We start from the raw sequence: 20,348 nt of genomic DNA on the forward strand, positions 1-20,348 counted from the left end.
ATTCAAAATGGTAACGATATTAATTAACAGTAACTTTGATCCAAATGTGCAAATTATCCATACAGATCCACAAGATTATTTTAAATATGTTATTGGACCATAAACCGATTTGTCTCCTTAATCTATACAGTCCAAATAATTATGATCATGGCTTCTTAATGTATGAACCCTACAAGCAACACTGGACTCCATTATTATGGTGGGAGATAATACCGTTTTAAATACCTCAATGGACCATAAAGGAAATCACACTACACACAATCACTCCCATGCTCTTTAGAAAATCACAAATATATTTGAACCAGTGGATATATGGAGACTTTAAAATCCTGACCTAGTGAGATATACAGTTGAAGTCAGAAGTTTACATACACTAGGTTGGAGTCATCAAACACGTTTTTCAACCACTCCACAAATTTCTTGTTAATTAACAAACTATAGTTTTGGCAAGTTGGTTAGGACATCTACTTTGTGCATGACAAGTAATTTTTCCAACAATTGTTTACAGACAGATTATTTCACTGTATCACAATTCCAGTTTACATACACTAAGTTGACTGTGCCTTTAAACAGCTTGGAAAATTCCAGAAAATGATGTCATGGCTTCAGAAGCTTCAGGAAAGACTAATTGAAACCATTTGAGTCAATTAAAGGTGTACCTGTGGATGTATTTCAAAAAGTCCGGTTCATCCTTGGGAACAATTTCCAAAGAGAGGCACAGAATAAGTTAGAGGGAAAACAAAAAGAAATGGAGGATCTTATTCAAGAAAGATCAACTGTAATATTATAAAAATAAAGCAAACTAGATGGAATATGGGGTGAAATACAATCTTCAACAATCTTCAACATGGAAATGCTACCAAAAATAATGTACTGAAACTTATTACAAATGAGGGAGTTACCCATGATTCAAAGGATATTTTGAAAGAGGAAATAAAGAACTTTAAGCATATGTTTGTGTTTCAGTCTCTTCCATCTCCACTAACCAAACACAAATTGGATGGATTTTCTTTGTAATAATAATAATAATAATAATAATGTCAAATTAACAGCTGTACAGAACGACTCACATGAAGGAGAAATTACAGAGGAGGAACTTCTTTATGAAGCAAGTGTGGAAAAAGACTAATTTAAGGGTTATTCTTCATTTTTACAATTTTCTACATTCTACATAATAGTGAAGACATCAAAACTATGAAATAACACATAATGGAATCATGTAGTAAGCAAAAAAGTGCTAAGGAAAAAGTGCTTTTCCTTAAGGGAACTATACAGTCAGCTCTCATGGTAGACCTTGTGGATCTGCTGCCATATGTTTGGGTTTTCTGTTAACAAAAATACTCAGTGGAGGGGAAGCCAGGCCATTTAGGATCTTGAATACAAGACATGCGTTGGTGTATTGCTGTCACGGCTGTTGAAGGATGAGGCCCAAGGTGCAGCGTAGTGAGCGTACGTTTGAGTTTATTTAAGAATGATGCCGACAAAAAACAATAAACCATACAAAACAAACCGTGAAGCTAAAGGCAATAGCGCCAACAAACAATGACAACTTCCCACAAACACAGGTGGGAAAAAAGGGTACCTAAATATGGTTCCCAATCAGAGACAACGATAGACAGCTGTCCCTGATTGAGAACCATACCCGGCCAAACACAAAGAAATAGAAAATCTGAGAAACACAAAACATAGAATGCCCACCCCCCAACTCACACCCTGACCAAACCAAAATAGAGACATAAAAAGGATCTCTAAGGTCTGGGCGTGAAAATTGCACAAGATTTTTCCAACTCAGGAGCTCATGCTTTCTGAGGATATAACAGTGATGATGGTTATTGGGCTTCCTATCAAGCACTTTGAGAGCCTGTTTGTAGACAGACTGAATGGGTTTTAATGTTGTACAGTAAGCTTGGGCCCAATTAGTCAAGCAGTATGTTAAGTGGGGAGTATCATAGATTTGAAGTACAGTTTTGCTACCTCTGTAGTCAAACAAGTTTGTATAAATCGGAAATTAGCTAGGTTGAATTTAGTTATTTGAATTACCTTTTTCACATGTTTTTTACAAGAGAGGTTGGAATCAAGTATGATGCCAAGGTACTTAAAATCAGATACCACCTGGAGCTTCTCCCCTGACACATAGACATCTGGCTCAGTAGCATCTGTTGCCCTCTTTGTGAAGAACATGCAAACCGTTTTTTTCACATTGAGATGCAAACATGAGTCACTGAGCCAGTTTGTAACCTGGACCATTACAGTAGTGAGTTCTTGTGCAGCTTGTTGTTTGCTCTTTGCATGCACATACTGTATTTCACTGTATCATCTGCATACATTTGAACTTCAGACCCAGTACAGACAGAAGGCAGATCATTAAAGTACAGGCTGAACAGGAGGGGCCCCAGTATTGACCCTTGGGGCACGCCCACATCATTGCTAAGAGTGGGCGACAGCTCAGTCTGACACACTGAGTTCTGCCTTCAAGGTATGATTTCATCCATCTCAAGGCATCGGGGGAAAAGCTGAACTTGGACAATTTTGCGATGAGAATCTCATGGTTAACAGTATCAAAAGCCTTCCTTTGGTCCAGAAACACAGCCCCAACAACGCCCCCTTTGTCAATCTTGGAATTCACATTTTCCAGAAGAAAGCAGTTGGCCGTTTCTGTGGAGTGTTTCGCTCTGAAGCCAAACTGCATGGAGTGTAATGTGAAGGGGCTGTTGTTGAGGTGGGCAATCAGCTGTTCTGCTACACACTTTTCAACAACCTTTGACACCACAGGTAGTATACTAATGGGCCTGTAGTTACTCACGTCAGCAGGGTCGCCTGATTTAAAGATGGCCGTTATTATGGCCAACTTCCATACCCTTGGAAACACCCCCACACCAAAAAATGTGTTGGTGACCTTAGTAATGGGGCCAATGAGTGACTCTTTGTAGTTGTTAAGAAAGGTAGAGTCCAGCCCAAACACATCTTTGGCTTTAGAGTTCTTTAGTGAGCTAATCACCTTGTTCACCTTTGACTCAGAAACCTCCCTTATGATGAAGACAGGATGAGCATCATTTACTAGCACTGAGCCAAAGAAACCAGTGGAACCGACTAACTATCGGCTTCCACGTCTGTATAGGACAAGAGATCATTCCAGTTAATTCCCTTAATTGCGTTTTCAAAATGGTTTAATTCACTCTTAGGTATTCTTATTTTATCCGGCTTTCTAACAGTAGAGAGGTTAATCCTGCTCTTAGACAGGTTTCATAAGGCTATAAGTGTCAGGTTATGATCAGATAGCCCAGTAACCATATTGAATGATTTAGTCACTCGCTCTGGTTTATTACTAAACACCAAATCAATCTGTTTTAGAGCAACAAGTCACCCTGGTTGGCCCTTTAACTAGCTGTGTAAGGTCAAAGGTATTAGTGATCCATTTGAGGGTTTTCCTACAAGAGTTGTCTTCATAATTAATATTAAAATCTCCCATTAAGATGACCTCTTTCAGGGCCTCCCGGGTGGCGCAGTGGTTAAGGGCGCTGTACTGCAGCGACAGCTGCGCCACCAGAGACTCTGGGTGGGGCGACGCACAATTGGCCTAGCGTCGTCTGGGTTAGAGAGGGTTTGGCCGGTATGGAAATCGCGCACCAGCGACTCCTGTGGCGGGCCGGGCACAGTGCACGCTAACCAAGGTTGCCAGGTGCAGAAGCAGTGCGGCTTGGTTGTGTATCGGAGGATGCATGACTTTCAACCATCATCTTTCCCGAGCCCGTACGGGAGTTGTAGCGATGAGACAAGATAGTAGCTACTAAAACAATTGGATACCACAAAATTGGGGAGAAAAAGGGGAAAAAAAAAAAAAAGATGACCTCTTTCCCAAAATCACATTCCCTAAGCATTTTATTAAACTGATCAAAAAACACACTTTTTACCCATTCTAATGAGGGTAAAATACATTTGGGTCGACAGTGTAACGTTCAGGCCAATACATTCTAGTTCATTATCACATGACCACTCAATTTGTTTACATCGGATATGTTCTTTAATGTAAATCATCACACACCCTCCTCTTCCTTCCAGCCTGTCTCTCCTGAAGACATTGTAGCCAATCACAAACACAGCAGCATATGGAGAGTTTTTATGGAGCCATGTCTCTGAGAGGCAGAGGAAGTCAAGGTTGGAGTCTATGTAGATGTTGAATTTGATCACTTTTTGGAATGACACTACGAATGTTCAAGTAGTGCCCCCCTAGTAGTCCCTTGGACTTAGCTCGTGGTTCCCAGATGACTCGAGAGTGATTGACACATTTAAAAAAGTTAGATTTTCTGTGTTTTCTGATGGCTGGATTTAGGCCATTTTGTTTCGTTTTGATTCATTAACAATCCCTCCCACCTGCACTGGATGCGGGGAACCAACTAAAACAGCTTGCGTACCAGAAGCAGAGTCAGGGATCGCATATAGCGACGTGGGTATGTTTGAAGAGTCTAAATCTATCCTGGAGCCAGGTGAGTCAAGAGAAACCATGGGACCATAGCACTCATCCACTTCCACAGCGGGCGACGATCAGTGGACGAGGCCATCCACTGCTTTCCACTCCGGTGAGTATCGCTGGCTCGGTGATGTTAGGCCCAGGGTTGAGGCTGGCTCGGTGATGTTAGGCCCAGGGTTGAGGCTGGCTCGGTGATGTTAGGCCCAGGATTGAGTTGCACATCCCTGGAGAGCAGGAGGGTAGTGAACAGGTAGTTTCCGATAAATGTTGGACTTGTGTTTGTTACACCTAAGCGGTTCAGTGGAATAGGGAGAGAGGTAGACCTGGCCATTTTGGTATGCTGTGTACTGTCTGCTCCCGTGGAACGGTGAACCAATGTGTTTGGTGTTGGTATTCTCCGGCAGTAGATTTGTGTCATCCCAGCAAGGATGCACTGAGATTATCAGTAGAGCAGCTACATAACTGACAATCATGGCAAAGTACTGGAGATAACACATAATTGTGCTTTAACTCTTTGCATGAGTTACTTAGCTGGGGTCGGCGTACACCTGATGTTTTAGATAAAATAACAGCATTCGTATGAGAAGCGGCACCTGCCGCATCACCCTGTCTTCCGTTCGCCATTGTTCAGATATGGGTGACCATATTAATTGAGACCGTGTTTGTGCCTTGATGGGCAAAACTTAACAAGGCGGTGTTCACTTTGCAATCTCACTGGAATGAAGACGTCCTCCATTCCTGCCATTATTGAAAGAGATTGTGACACCTCACATCTCAAAATAGAGCTAAAAATAGGGAATTTCATCAAAAGCTGTGCAAAAGTTATCAGACAACCCAAAGATTCCTAGATGCCCTTCCAGACTCCCTCCACCTACCCAAGGACATCAGAGTACAAAAATTGGTTAACCACCTAACTGAGGAACTAAATGTAACCTTGCGTAATAGCCTAGATGCAGTCGCACCCCTAAAACAAAAAACATTTATCATAAGAAACTAGCTCCCTGGTGTACAGAAAATACTCGAGTCCTGAAGCAAACTTCCAGGAAATTGGATCGGAAATGGCGCTACACCAAACTGGAAGTCTTCCCTATTAGCTTGGAAAGACAGTACCGTGTAGCATCAAAGAGCCCTCACTGTTCCTCAATCATCCTATTTTTCCAACTAAATTGAGGAGAATAAGAACAATCCTGAATAAATTTGATACTGCCGCAAAGCTAACTGAAAAGCAACACTCCCCAAGAGAGGATGGCTTGCACTTCAGCAGTGATAAATTCATGAACTTCTTTGAGGAAAAGATCATGATCATCAGAAATCTAATTACGGACTCCTCTTTAAATCTGCGTATTCCTCCAAAGCTCAGTTGTCCTGAGTCTGCACAACAATGCCAGGACCTAGGGTCAAGGGAGACACTCACGTTGTTTAATACTATATCTCTTGACACATTGATGAAAATAGTCATGGCCTCTAAACCGTCAAGCTTCAAACTGGACCCTATTCCAAAAAATACCCTATTCCAAGCACTTCCCGTGCTTGGCCTTCTTTTGTTGAACATAATAAACGGCTCCCTATCCACCGATGTGTATAGTAATAAAGCCTCTCTTGAAAAAGCCAAACCTTGACCCAGAATTTAAAAAAACTAAATCGGCTATATCGAATCTCCCATTCCTCTCAAAAACATTTGAAAAATCTGTTGCGCATCAACTCACTGCCTTCCTGAAGAAACACAATGTATACAAATCGCTTCAGTCTGGTTTTAGACCCCATCATAGCACTGAGACTGCTCTCGTTAAGGTGGTAAACAACCATTTAACCTCTTTCAGCTAGGGGGCACTATTGTTATGTTTGGAAAAATATTGTTCCCAAAGTAAACGGCCTATTTCTCATGCACTGATGCTAGAATATGCATTTCATTCACAGATTAGGATAGGAAACACTAAAGTTTCCAAAACTGTCAAAATATTGTCTGTGAGTATAACAGAACTGATATTGCAGGCGAAAACCTGAGGAAAATCAAACCAGGAAGTGGCTTATATTTTGAAAGCTCCATGTTCCATAGCCTGCCTTCGCTCCATTTAAAGAGATATCAGCCAGATTCCTTTTCCTACGACTTCCTCAAGGTGTCAGTCTTTAGACATAGTTTCAAAATCTCCCATTTTATTTTGAAAAAATGAGCGAGTTTTGCTTGCACAACAGAGCTTGGGCAGCCATCGTCTCTCCCTCTCCTACTGAAAAAGACAGTGCCGGTTGATATAATCAATAATATATATTTTAAAAACAACCTGAGGATTGTTTATAAAAAAAATGTTTGACATGTTTCTGTGGACATTACGGATAGTATTTCGAATTTTCGTCTGCGTTGTCTGACCACTCGAGCCTTTGGATTTCTGAACATAACGCGTCTCGTGAGTGAAAACATCCAAAGATCAAAAGGTAAGCGATTCATTTTTACTGCTTTCTGATTTTCGTGACCAAGCTACTTTGATGCTAGGTGTTCATAATGTTTGGTCTAGTGATCGATAAACTTACACAAATGCTTGGATTGCTTTCGCTGTAAAGCATATTTTCAAATTATGACACAACAGGTGGATTAACAAAATGCTAAGCTGTGTTTTTTAGTAATATTATTTGAATGTGGCGCTCTGCAATTCAGCGGTTATTGATGACAATTATCCCGCTAAAGGGATGGGTAGCGACAAGAAGTTAATGGTGTCAGATCAAGGCTCTGCATCTGTCCTCATGCAGCTTTTTATACCTTCGATCACCACATTCTATTGGAGAGATTGGAAACCCAAATTGGTATACATGGACAAGTTCTGGCCTGGTTTAGATCTTTCATCGGGAAGATATCAGTTTGTCTCTGTGGATGGTAGGTCCTCTGAAAAAACAAGAGTACATTTCGGTGTTCCTCAAGGTTCCGTTGATGGACCTCTATTATTTTCACTGTATATTTTACCTCTTGGTGATGTAATTCGGAAACATAATGTTAACTTTCACTGCTATGCGGACGATACACAGCTGTACATTTTGACAAAACATGGGTAAGCCCCAAAATTGCCCTCCCTGGAAGCCTGTGTTTCAGACATAAGTAAGTGGATGATAGGAAATGTTTTACTTTTAAACTCGAACAAAACAGAGATGCTAATTCCAGGTCCCAAGAAACAATGAGATCTGTTGGATCTGGTAATTAATCTTGATGGTTGTACAGTCGTCTCAAAGAAAACTGAAGGACCTCGGCGTTACTCTGGACCCTGACCCCTCTTTTGACGAAAACATATCAAGACTGTTTCAAGGACAGATTTTTTCCATTTATGTAACATTGCGAAAATCAGAAACTTTCTGTCCAAAAATTATGCAGAAAAATGTATCCATGCTTTTGTCACTTCTATATTAGACTACTGCAATGCTCTACTTTCCGGCTACCTGGACCTTGTCCCAGACCTGCTGTTTTCGACTCTCTCTCTCCACACCTGTTGTCTCTACCTCTGAATGATCATCTATGAAAAGCCAACTGACATTTACTCCTGAGGTGCTGACCTGTTGCACCCTCTACAACCACTGTGATTATTATTATTTACCCTGCTGGTCATCTATGAACATTTGAACATCTTGGCCATGTGCTGTTATAATCTCCACCCGGCACAGCCAGAAGAGGACTGACCACCCCTCAGAGCCTGGTTCCCCTCTAGGTTTCTTCCTAGGTTCCTGCCTTTCTAGGGAGTTTCTTAGCCACCGTGATTCTACGTCTGCATTGCTTGCTGTTTGGGGTTTAGGCTGAGTTTCTGTATAGCACTTTGTGACATCGGCTGATGTATAAAGTGCTTCATAAATACATTTGATTGATTGATATGGCTTCAGTAATTCTAGTGTTCGACTCCTACAGTTGATATGGCTTCAGTAATTATAGTGTTCGACTCCTACAGTTGATATGGCTTCAGTAATTCTAGTGTTCGACTCCTACAGTTGATATGGCTTCAGTAATTCTAGTGTTCGACTCCCACAGTTGATATGGCTTCAGTAATTCTAGTGTTCGACTCCTACAGTTGATATGGCTTCAGTAATTCTAGTGTTCGACTCCTACAGTTGATATGGCTTCAGTAATTCTAGTGTTTTGACTCCTACAGTTGATATGGCTTCAGTAATTCTAGTGTTCGACTCCCACAGTTGATATGGCTTCAGTAATTCTAGTGTTCGACTCCTACAGTTGACATGGCTTCAGTAATTCTAGTGTTCGACTCCTACAGTTGACATGGCTTCAGTAATTCTAGTGTTCGACTCCTACAGTTGACATGGCTTCAGAATTCTAGTGTTCGACTCCTACAGTTGATTTGGCTTCAGTAATTCTAGTGTTCGACTCCTACAGTTGATATGACTTCAGTAATTCTAGTGTTCGACTCCTACAGTTGATATGGCTTCAGTAATTCTAGTGTTCGACTCCTACAGTTGATATGGCTTCAGTAATTCTAATGTTCGACTCCTACAGTTGATATGGCTTCAGTAATTCTAGTGTTCAACTCCTACAGTTGATATGACTTCAGTAATTCTAATGTTCGACTCCTACAGTTGACATGGCTTCAGTAATTCTAGTGTTTGAGTCCTACAGTTGATATGGCTTCAGTATAACAAACATAGCTGCCACAGCTTGCCTCAACAGAAGGTATCCCTCTGAAAGAGGGCATCCCAGACTACAGGATAAACACACTAGAGCAGAGGATAGTACCTCAGGGTTATTCAGCCCCGTAACGCCATATAGATATCGCTCCCTTTCTCAAGTCCCTCCCCACTCTGAAATTTGGGACGGACAAAAAACTGATTTTCTGTTCTCTCCCTTCCTGGCTCTCCTTTCATTGGAGGAGGTGGTGAGGGCAAGGGGTGGATCTCATTGGCTTAGTTTCTCACGTTTTTCATCCTCATCTCCCCCTTCCAAAAGAAGGACCATTCTAGAATATTTAAAAACCTTCATTATGGATTTCATCCTGTACTCACCTGTTCAGGAAGGTGTTTCCAAAGGGGTTGAGATTGCGGAAGGGTTTGTTGGGGTCGACGATGAGAGCGTTGCCTGGGATAACTCCCTCTACCTCGCCGTGCATGATGGCTGTGAAACAGTCAGTGGTGGGCTCTGGTCCTATCCTGCTTCCTGGGATATCCTGCTCCAACACATACCTGACGCAGAGAGAGAGGAACATATTCACATTAAACTGTGTTGTTAAAACCAATGCGTTTCAGCGTGTAGCCTTAATCAGGGTTTTTATCTGAGCCAGACTCACACAGACAAACAAACGCCACCACGTTAGCCAGACGCACACAGACAAACAAACGCCACCACGTTAGCCAGACGCACACAGACAAACAAACGCCACCACATTAGCCAGACGCACACAGACAAACAAACGCCACCACATTAGCCAGACGCACACAGACAAACAAACGCCACCACATTAGCCAGACGCACACAGACAAACAAACGCCACCACATTAGCCAGACGCACACAGACAAACAAATGCCACCACATTAGCCAGACGCACACAGACAAACAAACGCCACCACATTAGCCAGACGCACACAGACAAACAAACGCCACCACATTAGCCAGACGCACACAGACAAACAAACGCCACCACATTAGCCAGACGCACATATTGGAGCAGGTGCTTATCAAAACATTACATCAAAGTCATGTTTGTTTTGCAGTATTACACAGATTTAAAAAATATTAAAAAACATTCAGGAAAAATATCTGTCCCTGTAACGAACTTGACAGCTACTGTATATCTGAATGGCTACTTGATGAAACTTCTTGAGAAATCTGCTTTAAAGCATTATCCAAAGCCATAGGATGTAGTGATCACAATATATTAGCCATATCTAGGAAAACCAAAGTGTAATACAGATCATACAAGAAGTTTGGTCGTGATTCCTATGTTGATGATAAATCATATTTGCTGGTCTGTGGTGTGTAATGAGGAGCAAACAGACGCTGCTGGTCTGTGGTGTGTAATGAGGAGCAAACAGACGCTGCTGCTCTGTGGTGTGTAATGAGGAGCAACCAGACACTGCTGGTCTGTGGTGTGTAATGAGGAGCAACCAGACGCTGCTGGTCTGTGGTGTGTAATGAGGAGCAACCAGACGCTGCTGCTCTGTGGTGTGTAATGAGGAGCAACCAGACGCTGCTGGTCTGTGGTGTGTAATGAGGAGCAACCAGACGCTGCTGGTCTGTAGTGTGTAATGAGGAGCAACCAGACGCTGCTGGTCTGTGGTGTGTAATGAGGAGCAACCAGACACTGCTGGTCTGTGGTGTGTAATGAGGAGCAACCAGACGCTGCTGGTCTGTGGTGTGTAATGAGGAGCAACCAGACGCTGCACTTGACACTTATGAAACAACTTATTCCAGTTACTAATAAGCACACATTAAGAAAATTACATGAATCTGTTAAATCCCTGTGGGTTTATGAGGAATTGAGTTTGATTTTATTTTTTACAGGGACAGTGCACATTAATCAACGTTTCAGTAAAAGTGCCGGTTTTAGCCAGCTGGCTAATTTTCGACCACAGTCCCTGGGTAGGTTATTAAAAACTATGACAATAACCATACAGACAAACAATGAGCAGTGGGCACATGCAGGACAACATAGAACAAGCAACACATAGCACGCAGACAGAACAAGAAACACGTAGCATGCAGACAGAGCAACGACACAAAAAGCAACAAAACAAAATGCACAGAAGCAACAGTGTTTCCACACCTCACAAGCTACAGACAGAGGAGACTGCGTGAATCAGGCCTTCATGGTCAAATTGCTGCAAAGAAACCACTAACAAAGGACACAAATAAGAAGAAGAGACTTGCTTGAGCCAAGAAACATGAGCAATGAAGATTAGATCAGTGACAATCAACAAGGCAGGTCCTACAGGTTTCTAGATTTGTTGCACCTGGACTCCTGTCCAGTCATGTAGTTAGGTGCCACAAAGAGGGACTTAGGAAAAATGTAATTGGCGTGAACAGGGCAGCATAGCTGTAATTGTATACTGAGTGCTAATATGCATGTCAATCTCTCCTGGCTCAAAGTAGAGAAGAGATTGACTTCATCACTACTTGTTTTTGTGAGAAGTATTTACATGTTGAATGCACCAAGCTGTCTGTTTAAACTCTTACTTGATGAAGCTAGTCTTGCCAGTGGAGTACTGCCCCACCACCAGCACCATGGGTTTGTTGTCAAAGTCTGCGTCCTCCAGAGAGGGGGAGTGGAAGTCATGGAAACCGTAGTGCTGCTCCAAGGGGAGGAGCTTCTGATGGTACAGAGACTTTAACCCCTCTGTCACCGTCCTGATCACCTCAGGAGTCTTCTTCACGTCTTTACGGCCCCAACGAGACATCCTGATTGGATGATAGGTTGATTGATTTGTCAGTTGGTTGATTGATTGTTGTCCTTCAAGAGGAAATTATCTGACTAGATGAATGAGTGAGCTTGGGAGTTCCTTGAGTTATCTGTCTGTAAGGTGGAATTGTGTGTGTGGAATTGTGTGTGTGGAATTGTGTGTGTCGAAGTGTGCGTGTGGAAGTGTGCGTGTGGAAGTGTGCGTGTGGAAGTGTGCGTGTAGCGTCTGTCAGTGTACATCTGTGTTTTCTGAGGGTGAACCTATCTTCAGGTGTACATCTGTGTTTTCTGAGGGTGAACCTATCTTCAGGTGTTTCCTGTGTTTTTGTGAATGTTGCTCTTTACCTCTGGGCCTCCTCTCAGAAGATGGTCCTGTATGTTACTGTAGGGCTGTGACGTCTGTAGTATGTTAGAGCTCTGGTCTGGGCCTTTCCTCTCCTATACACACCACTCTGACTCCTGAACGACCTGAAAAATAATGAATGAATGAAATGTCAATTATAAACATGTCTCTAGAGAAACACAGACACTTTGCTGCAAAAGAAAATCCTAAATGAATTGTCAACATGTTCCAGTGCCATTCTCCAGTGAGAGGAGACAACTGTTAAACAACCTAAAGAAGAGTATGTTCAGAACACATTAAACAAACAGAACACACAGGTAGAGCTGTATAGGGGCCTAGAATAGAAAGGCTATGATACTCAAGAACAGGTCAGAAGGATTTCATCTCTAGACATTAGAAATCTGTCTGCTACATTGTGAATATTACCCCTCTAGACATTAGAATTCTGTCTGCTAAATTGTGAATATTACCCCTCTAGTCATTAGAATTCTATATATACACACTGTTACGAACCTCTTTGGCCCTGCAGTCTAGGGGGGATGGACACGAGACCCGTGTCTGAGTGTGTATATAGTGTGTGTGTATATATATATATATATATATATATATATATATACATACACAGTGGGGCAAAAAAGTATTTAGTCAGCCACCAATTGTGCAAGTTCTCCCACTTAAAAATATGAGAGAGGCCTGTAATGTTCATCATAGGTACACTTCAACTCTGACAGACAATGAGAAAAAAAAAATGTAGGATTTTTCATGAATTTATTTGCAAATTATGGTGGAAAATAAGTATTTGGTCACCTACCTAAACTGCTGGAAAAAAATTCTGTCTCTCGATGTGCAAAACTGATAGAGACATACCCCAAGCGACTTACAGCTGTAATCGCAGCAAAAGGTGGCGCTACAAAGTATTAACTTAAGGGGGCTGAATAATTTTGCACGCCCAATTTATCTGTTTTTGATTTGTTAAAAAAGTTTGAAATATCCAATAAATGTCGTTCCACTTCATGATTGTGTCCCACTTGTTGTTGATTCTTCACAAAAAAATACAGTTTTATATCTTTATGTTTGAAGCCTGAAATGTGGCAAAAGGTCGCAAAGTTCAAGGGGGCCGAATACTTTCGCAAGGCACTGTATATACACACACACACAATATACACACTCAGACTATATATACACACACTTAGACTATATATACACAAACTAAAAACACACTCAGACTATATACATATATACACACTCAGACTATATATGTATATATATACACACATAATACACACTCAGACAATATATGTATATACCCACACTCAGACTATATATATTGTTATTGCCTTGGCTCTGAGTTTTTAACAAAGGGACCACACATGACTTAAATGTCAAAATGAATACTAAATAATAATACAAAAACACTCTAAAGTAGTGTCAGAGCCAAATAGAATCTAAAGTTAACATTCTAAAGTAATGTCAGAGCCAAATAGAATCTAAAGTTAACATTCTAAAGTAATGTCAGAGCCAAATAGAATCTAAAGTTAACATTCTAAAGTAATGTCAGAGCCAAATAGAATCTAAAGTTAACATTCTAAAGTAATGTCAGAGCCAAATAGAATCTAAAGTTAACATTCTAAAGTAATGTCAGAGCCAAATAGAATCTAAAGTTAACATTCTAAAGTAATGTCAGAGCCAAATAGAATCTAAAGTTAACATTCTAAAGTAATGTCAGAGCCAAATAGAATCTAAAGTTAACATTCTAAATTAGTGTCAGAGCCAAATAGAATCTATACAAAAGTGTTTCTGGTAGCACAGTGGATCTGAAGTCAGAGATGGCGCAGTGGGGAAGTTTAGAAAGACACAGAGTGTGATAGTTTAAAGAAAGGGAAACGTCAGTTTGAGTTCACTATAACAGTAGGAACAGTATGACCCTAGTTGAGTGCATTAGAGCGGACCCTCACCAAACCCATTCAATTTCACTGATCAAACACTCAAAACAAAACATATCCAGCCAGTGCTCACAAAGGCTGTTTGATGAGAACTTGGAAACACAGTTTAAAGTCAGACAGAAATAGACCATTACATTAAGTTCTAGCAAAAGAAAAGAAACCCATACCTGGTGAAGATGGGAGTAGAGTCTCTTCCCTTAAGTAAGTTGCAGAATAGTCTGACTTTATAGAGTTGCTGCAGCTCATATGTGGGTGTGGCAGCCAGAAGCCTGTGGGATAGTACATCTCCAGAGTTTAATATGTTTCAGTTGAAGGTTCTCTCTCTCTCTGCCTCTCTCTCTGCCTCTCTCTCTGCCTCTCTCTGCCTCTCTCTCTGCCTCTCTCTCTGCCTCTCTCTCTGCCTCTCTCTCTGCCTCTCTTCGCTACTCCTCTCCTCTTCCCCTCTCTCTGCTCCTTTTCCCCTCTCTCTGCTCCTTTTCCCCTCTCTCTGCTCCTTTTCCCCTCTCTCCGCTCCTCTCCTCCTCTCTCCTCTCCTCTTCCACTCTCTCCACTCCTCCTCTCTCCTCTTCCCATCTCTCCTCTCCATCTCTCCGCTCCTCCTCTCCTCTTCCCATCTCTCCGCTCCTCCTCTCCTCTTCCACTCTCTCTGCTCCTTTTCCCCTCTCTCCACTCCTCCTCTCTCCTCTCCTCTTCCTATCTCTCCGCTCCTCCTCTCCTCTTCCTCTCTCCACTCCTCTCCCCCTCTCTCTGCTCCTCCTCTCCTCTTCCACTCTCTCCGCCTCTCTTCGCTACTCCTCTCCTCTTCCACTCTCTCTGCTCCTTTTCCCCTCTCCACTCCTCCTCTCTCCTCTCCTCTTCCCATCTCTCCGCTCCTCCTCTCCTCTTCCTCTCTCCACTCCTCTCCCCCTCTCTCTGCTCCTCCTCTCCTCTTCCACTCTCTCCACCTCTCTCCGCTCCTCCTCTCCTCTTCCCATCTCTCCACTCCTCCTCTCCTCTTCCTCTCTCCACTCCTCTCCCCCTCTCTCTGCTCCTCCTCTCCTCTTCCACTCTCTCCACCTCTCTCCGCTCCTCCTCTCCTCTTCCCATCTCTCCGCTCCTCCTCTCCTCTTCCCATCTCTCCGCTCCTCCTCTCCTCTTCCCATCTCTCCGCTCCTCCTCTCCTCTTCCCATCTCTCCGCTCCTCTTCTCCTCTTCCCATCTCTCCGCTCCTCCTCTCCTCTTCCCATCTCTCCGCTCCTCCTCTCCTCTTCCCATCTCTCCGCTCCTCCTCTCCTCTTCCCATCTCACCGCTCCTCTTCCCCTCTCTCCGCTCCTCTTCTCCTCTTCCCATCTCTCCTCTCCTCTTCCCATCTCTCCGCTCCTCCTCTCCTCTTCCCATCTCTCCTCTCCTCTTCCCATCTCTCCGCTCCTCCTCTCCTCTTCCCATCTCTCCGCTCCTCTTCCCCTCTCTTCGCTCCTCCTCTCCCACCCTCTCTTCTCCTCTCTACGCTCCTCCTTTCCTCTTCCACTCTGCTCCTTTTCCCCTCTCTCCGCTCATCTTCCCCTCTCTTCACTCCCACACCTCTTCCCCTCACTCTGCTCCTTTTCCACTCTCTCCACTCCTCCTCTCTCCTCTTCCCATCTCTCCGCTCCTCCTCTCCTCTTCCCATCTCTCCGCTCCTCCTCTCCTCTTCCCATCTCTCCGCTCCTCCTCTCCTCTTCCCATCTCTCCGCTCCTCCTCTCCTCTTCCACTCTCTCTGCTCCTTTTCCCCTCTCTCCACTCCTCCTCTCTCCTCTCCTCTTCCCATCTCTCCGCTCCTCCTCTCCTCTTCCTCTCTCCACTCCTCTCCCCCTCTCTCTGCTCCTCCTCTCCTCTTCCACTCTCTCCACCTCTCTCCGCTCCTCCTCTCCTCTTCCACTCTCTCCACCTCTCTCCGCTCCTCCTCTCCTCTTCCATCTCTCTGCTCCTCCTCTCCTCTTCCCATCTCTCCGCTCCTCCTCCCATCTCTCCGCTCCTACTCTCCTCTTCCCATCTCGCCGCTCCTCTTCCCCTCTCCGCTCCTCTTCTCCTCTTCCCATCTCTCCTCTCCTCTTCCCATCTCTCCGCTCCTCCTCTCCTCTTCCCATCTCTCCGCTCCTCTTCCCCTCTCTTCGCTCCTCCTCTCCCACCCTCTCTTCTCCTTTTCCCCTCTCCTCCTCTCTCCTCTCCTCTTCCACTCTCTCCGCTCCTCTTCCCGTCTCTCCGCTCCTCTTCCCTTCTCTCCGCTCCTCCTCTCCTCTTCCACTCACTCTGCTCCTTTTCCCCTCTCTCCACTCTTCCTCTCTCCTCTCCTCTTCCACTCTCTCTGCTCCTCCTCTCCTCTCCTCTTCCCATCTCTCCACTCCTCCTCTCTCCTCTCCTCTTCCCCTCTTCCTCTCCTCTTCCACTCTCTCTGCTCCTTTTCCCCTCTCTCCACTCCTACTCTCTCCTATTCCCTTCTCTCTAATCCCCCTCCACTCTCTCCGCTACTCTTCCCTAACTCTGTGAACCCTGCCCATCAGAGCATGAAGACAGTTTCCATTCTACTACCAACAGCACCCCCTGCTGGCTCACACACACATCACATCCCCCTTTCTATGGGCAAGTCCTACTATATTTATTTATTTCTTAATATTAAGCACAATGTTTTTCTTTACAACGGGAGTATAGACGACCTGGCTGGCATGAAAATAAACCACAGGAAAAGCATTCGCCATTTAAGGGCATAGAGGACATGTATTTTTCCCGCTGCCCCTGTTTCGAGACAGGTGCATGATAATGATCCATTCTAAATCAAAACATATGTCACACATATATAGTATATCTAAAGACAAGATTAAATCAAGAATAGTGTGATGGGTGACAATATTAGCCTGTCACTTGTGAATTACATTTTATCACTTGTGGATGATGAACAGCTTAAGGCAAACAGCGCATGCTTTTTTTGTGACTTTTTCAAATCATAGTCGCACACCTCATGTAGCTGCCATGCCCTGACCTTAGAGATCCTTTTTTATTCTCTATTTTGGTTAGGTCAGGGTGTGACTAGAGTGGGAAGTCTAGTTTTGTCATTTCTATGTTGGCCTGGTATGGTTCCCAATCTATAATTGTCTCTGATTGGGGATCATATTTAGGCAGCCTTTTCCCACTGGGTTTTTTGTGGGATCTTGTTATATGTTTTAATAAGGTTTGTATCGCAACTAAAGTGACCAACTAACGTTTTAAATTGAAGCACATTAATCTGTTTTACAACGGATGTAGGGTTAGGCGTTTCACGTTTGGGGAAGATCATTTTCACCATAAAAAGCATCTTTATAATATAAGAATTACATGGGATAATCACATCTGTGGTCACTTTTGATAATGGTGGTGTCCTGCTAGTGGAACATTTGCGCTTATAGCCTTCTGCTGTGTGGGCATTGCTGCCTTATGTGTAGAAATAGACATTCTGATCTGTTACCATCAGGCTCATTGCTTGAAAAAGTTTGTATTAATTTGGGATCTACCGCATCCCACAACTGTCCCAGAATATGTTCGGAATATTTAGTTATCGTACAGAATAGGGCAACTTTTGTACTATGGGGGATAGTAGATTGACATAGGCTAGTGCTTTTGCTGCTCATTGGGCCTATTCAGCTTGTTGGCTGACAAAAAACAAATGTAGACAGTTCTTCCAACATCTTCAATATGTGCCTCGGAAAAGGGTAAGGACGCACGCAGAGGTGTCCCCGATGTGTCTGTCTTCACTTGTAGCATGTGAGAAAGACCTGATCATGACTGAAAGCCTTGTGAGTGAGAGGTGCTTCGGCATGCAGTGGGGAGAAGGGAATTACAAGGGCTTAACGGCTACTGTCTGAAAAAGGCATTGATTGTTTTAGGGGGATTATGGCCACACAAAGGGAAATTCAAGGCGTTATCAAGTGCTTGTCAAATTGTCAATGAAGAGACTGATGAAGTGTGTAAAACCTACACAAAAAAAACAAAGCAGAGCTCATGCCTTTCATGCAACTTTTTCAAATAATCATTAGAGTCATATCATGAAGCCTTAGAATGTATTAAAAATCCAAACATATAGCCCAACATTTGTATCACAACTAATGTTACAATTAAGGAGAATCTGTTTCTTTAGAACTGTCTAAAATAAATAATGGATTTATTGTGATGGTGTAGACTATATTACATGGATTTATTGTGATGGTGTTAGGCCATATTACATTGATTTATTGTGATGGTGTAGGCCATATTACATGGATTTATTGTGATGGTGTAGGCCATATTACATGGATTTATTGTGATGGTGTAGACTATATTACATGGATTTATTGTGATGGTGTAGACTATATTACATGGATTTATTGTGATGGTGTAGACTATATTACATGGATTTATTGTGATGGTGTAGACTATATTACATGGATTTATTGTGATGGTGTAGGCCATATTACATGGATTATTGTGATGGTTGTAGACTATATTACATGGATTTATTGTGATGGTGTAGACTATATTACAGTGCCTTGCGAAAGTATTCGGCCCCCTTGACCTTTGCGACCTTTTGCCACATTTCAGGCTTCAAACATAAAGATATAAAACTGTATTTTTTTGTGAGAATCAACAACAAGTGGGACACAATCATGAAGTGGAATATTTCAAACTTTTTTAACAAATCAAAAACTGAAATATTGGGCGTGCAAAATTATTCAGCCCCCTTAAGTTAATACTTTGTAGCGCCACCTTTTTTTATATATTTTTTTTATTTCACCTTTATTTAACCAGGTAGCTAGGCTAGTTGAGAACACCTTTATTTAACCAGGTAGGCTAGTTGAGAACACCTTTATTTAACCAGGTAGGCTAGTTGAGAACACCTTTATTTAACCAGGTAGGCTAGTTGAGAACACCTTTATTTAACCAGGTAGGCTAGTTGAGAACACCTTTATTTAACCAGGTAGGCTAGTTGAGAACACCTTTATTTAACCAGGTAGCTAGTTGAGAACACCTTTATTTAACCAGGTAGGCTAGTTGAGAACCACCACTTAGTTTACACCCCGGTAGGCTAGTTGAGAACACCTTTATTTAACCAGGTAGGCTAGTTGAGAACACCTTATTAACCAGGTAGGCCTAGTTTGAGAACACCTTTATTTAACCAGGTAGGCTAGTTGAGAACACCTTTATTTAACCAGGAGGCTATTGAGACACCTTATTTAACCAGGTAGGCTAGTTGAGAAACACCTTTATTTAACCAGGTAGGCTAGTTGAGACACCTTTATTTAACCAGGTAGGCTAGTTGGAACACCTTTATTTAACCAGGTAGGCTAGTTGAGAACACCTTTATTTAACCAGGTAGGCTAGTTGAGAACACCTTTATTTAACCAGTAGGCTAGTTGAGAACACCTTTATTTAACCAGTAGGCTAGTTGAGAACACCTTTATTTAACCAGGTAGGCTAGTTGAGAACACCTTTATTTAACCATGGGGGTGACGGCTAGTTGAGAACACCTTTATTTAACCAGGTAGGCTAGTTGAGAACACCTTTATTTAACCAGGTAGGCTAGTTGAGAACACCTTTATTTAACCAGGTAGGCTAGTTGAGAACACCTTTATTAACCAGGTAGGCTAGTTGAGAACACTTTATTTAACCAGGTAGGCTAGTTGAGAACACCTTTATTTAACCAGGTAGGCTAGTTGAGAACACCTTTATTTAACCAGGTAGGCTAGTTGAGAACACCTTTATTTAACCAGGTAGGCTAGTTGGAGAACACCTTTATTTAACCAGGTAGGCTAGTTGAGAACACCTTTATTTACCAGGTAGGCTAGTTGAGAACACCTTTATTTAACCAGGTAGGCTAGTTGAGAACACCTTTATTTAACCAGGTAGGCTAGTTGAGAACACCTTTATTTAACCAGGTAGGCTAGTTGAGAACACCTTTATTTAACCAGGTAGGCTAGTTGAGAACACCTTTATTTAACCAGGTAGGCTAGTTGAGAACACCTTTATTTAACCAGGTAGGCTAGTTGAGAACACCTTATTTAACCAGGTAGGCTAGTTGAGACACCTTTATTTAACCAGGTAGGCTAGTTGAGAACACCTTTATTTAACCAGGTAGGCTAGTTGAGACACCTTTATTTAACCAGGTAGGCTAGTTGAGAACCCTTTATTTAACCAGGTAGGCTAGTTGAGACACCTTTATTTAACCAGGTAGGCTAGTTGAGAACACCTTTATT

The 20,348-nt window shown here is 42.7% G+C and overlaps 1 protein-coding gene across 2 annotated transcripts in view; it reads right to left on the reverse strand.

The window, feature by feature from the left end:
* The window catches only part of LOC109880846 (EH domain-containing protein 2), a 29,284-nt gene extending 14,769 nt beyond the window's left edge, over positions 1-14,515 (reverse strand). Inside the window, exons 1-4 of one of the 2 annotated variants that reach the window (XM_031791313.1) lie at positions 14,296-14,515; positions 12,188-12,310; positions 11,620-11,841; positions 9,452-9,628 (exon numbers count right to left, since the gene is read on the reverse strand). In XM_031791313.1, the coding sequence (XP_031647173.1) occupies positions 9,452-9,628; positions 11,620-11,840 (398 nt within the window). In that variant the 5' untranslated portion in view covers position 11,841; positions 12,188-12,310; positions 14,296-14,515. The remainder of the gene's footprint in view (positions 1-9,451; positions 9,629-11,619; positions 11,842-12,187; positions 12,311-14,295) is intronic. The other variant, XM_031791314.1, reaches the window with a different exon arrangement.
* Positions 14,516-20,348: the final 5,833 nt, after the last annotated feature.

The sequence above is a fragment of the Oncorhynchus kisutch genome, linkage group LG15, assembly GCF_002021735.2.
Source record: "Oncorhynchus kisutch isolate 150728-3 linkage group LG15, Okis_V2, whole genome shotgun sequence".
In the NCBI taxonomy this organism is placed as follows: Eukaryota; Metazoa; Chordata; class Actinopteri; order Salmoniformes; family Salmonidae; genus Oncorhynchus; species Oncorhynchus kisutch.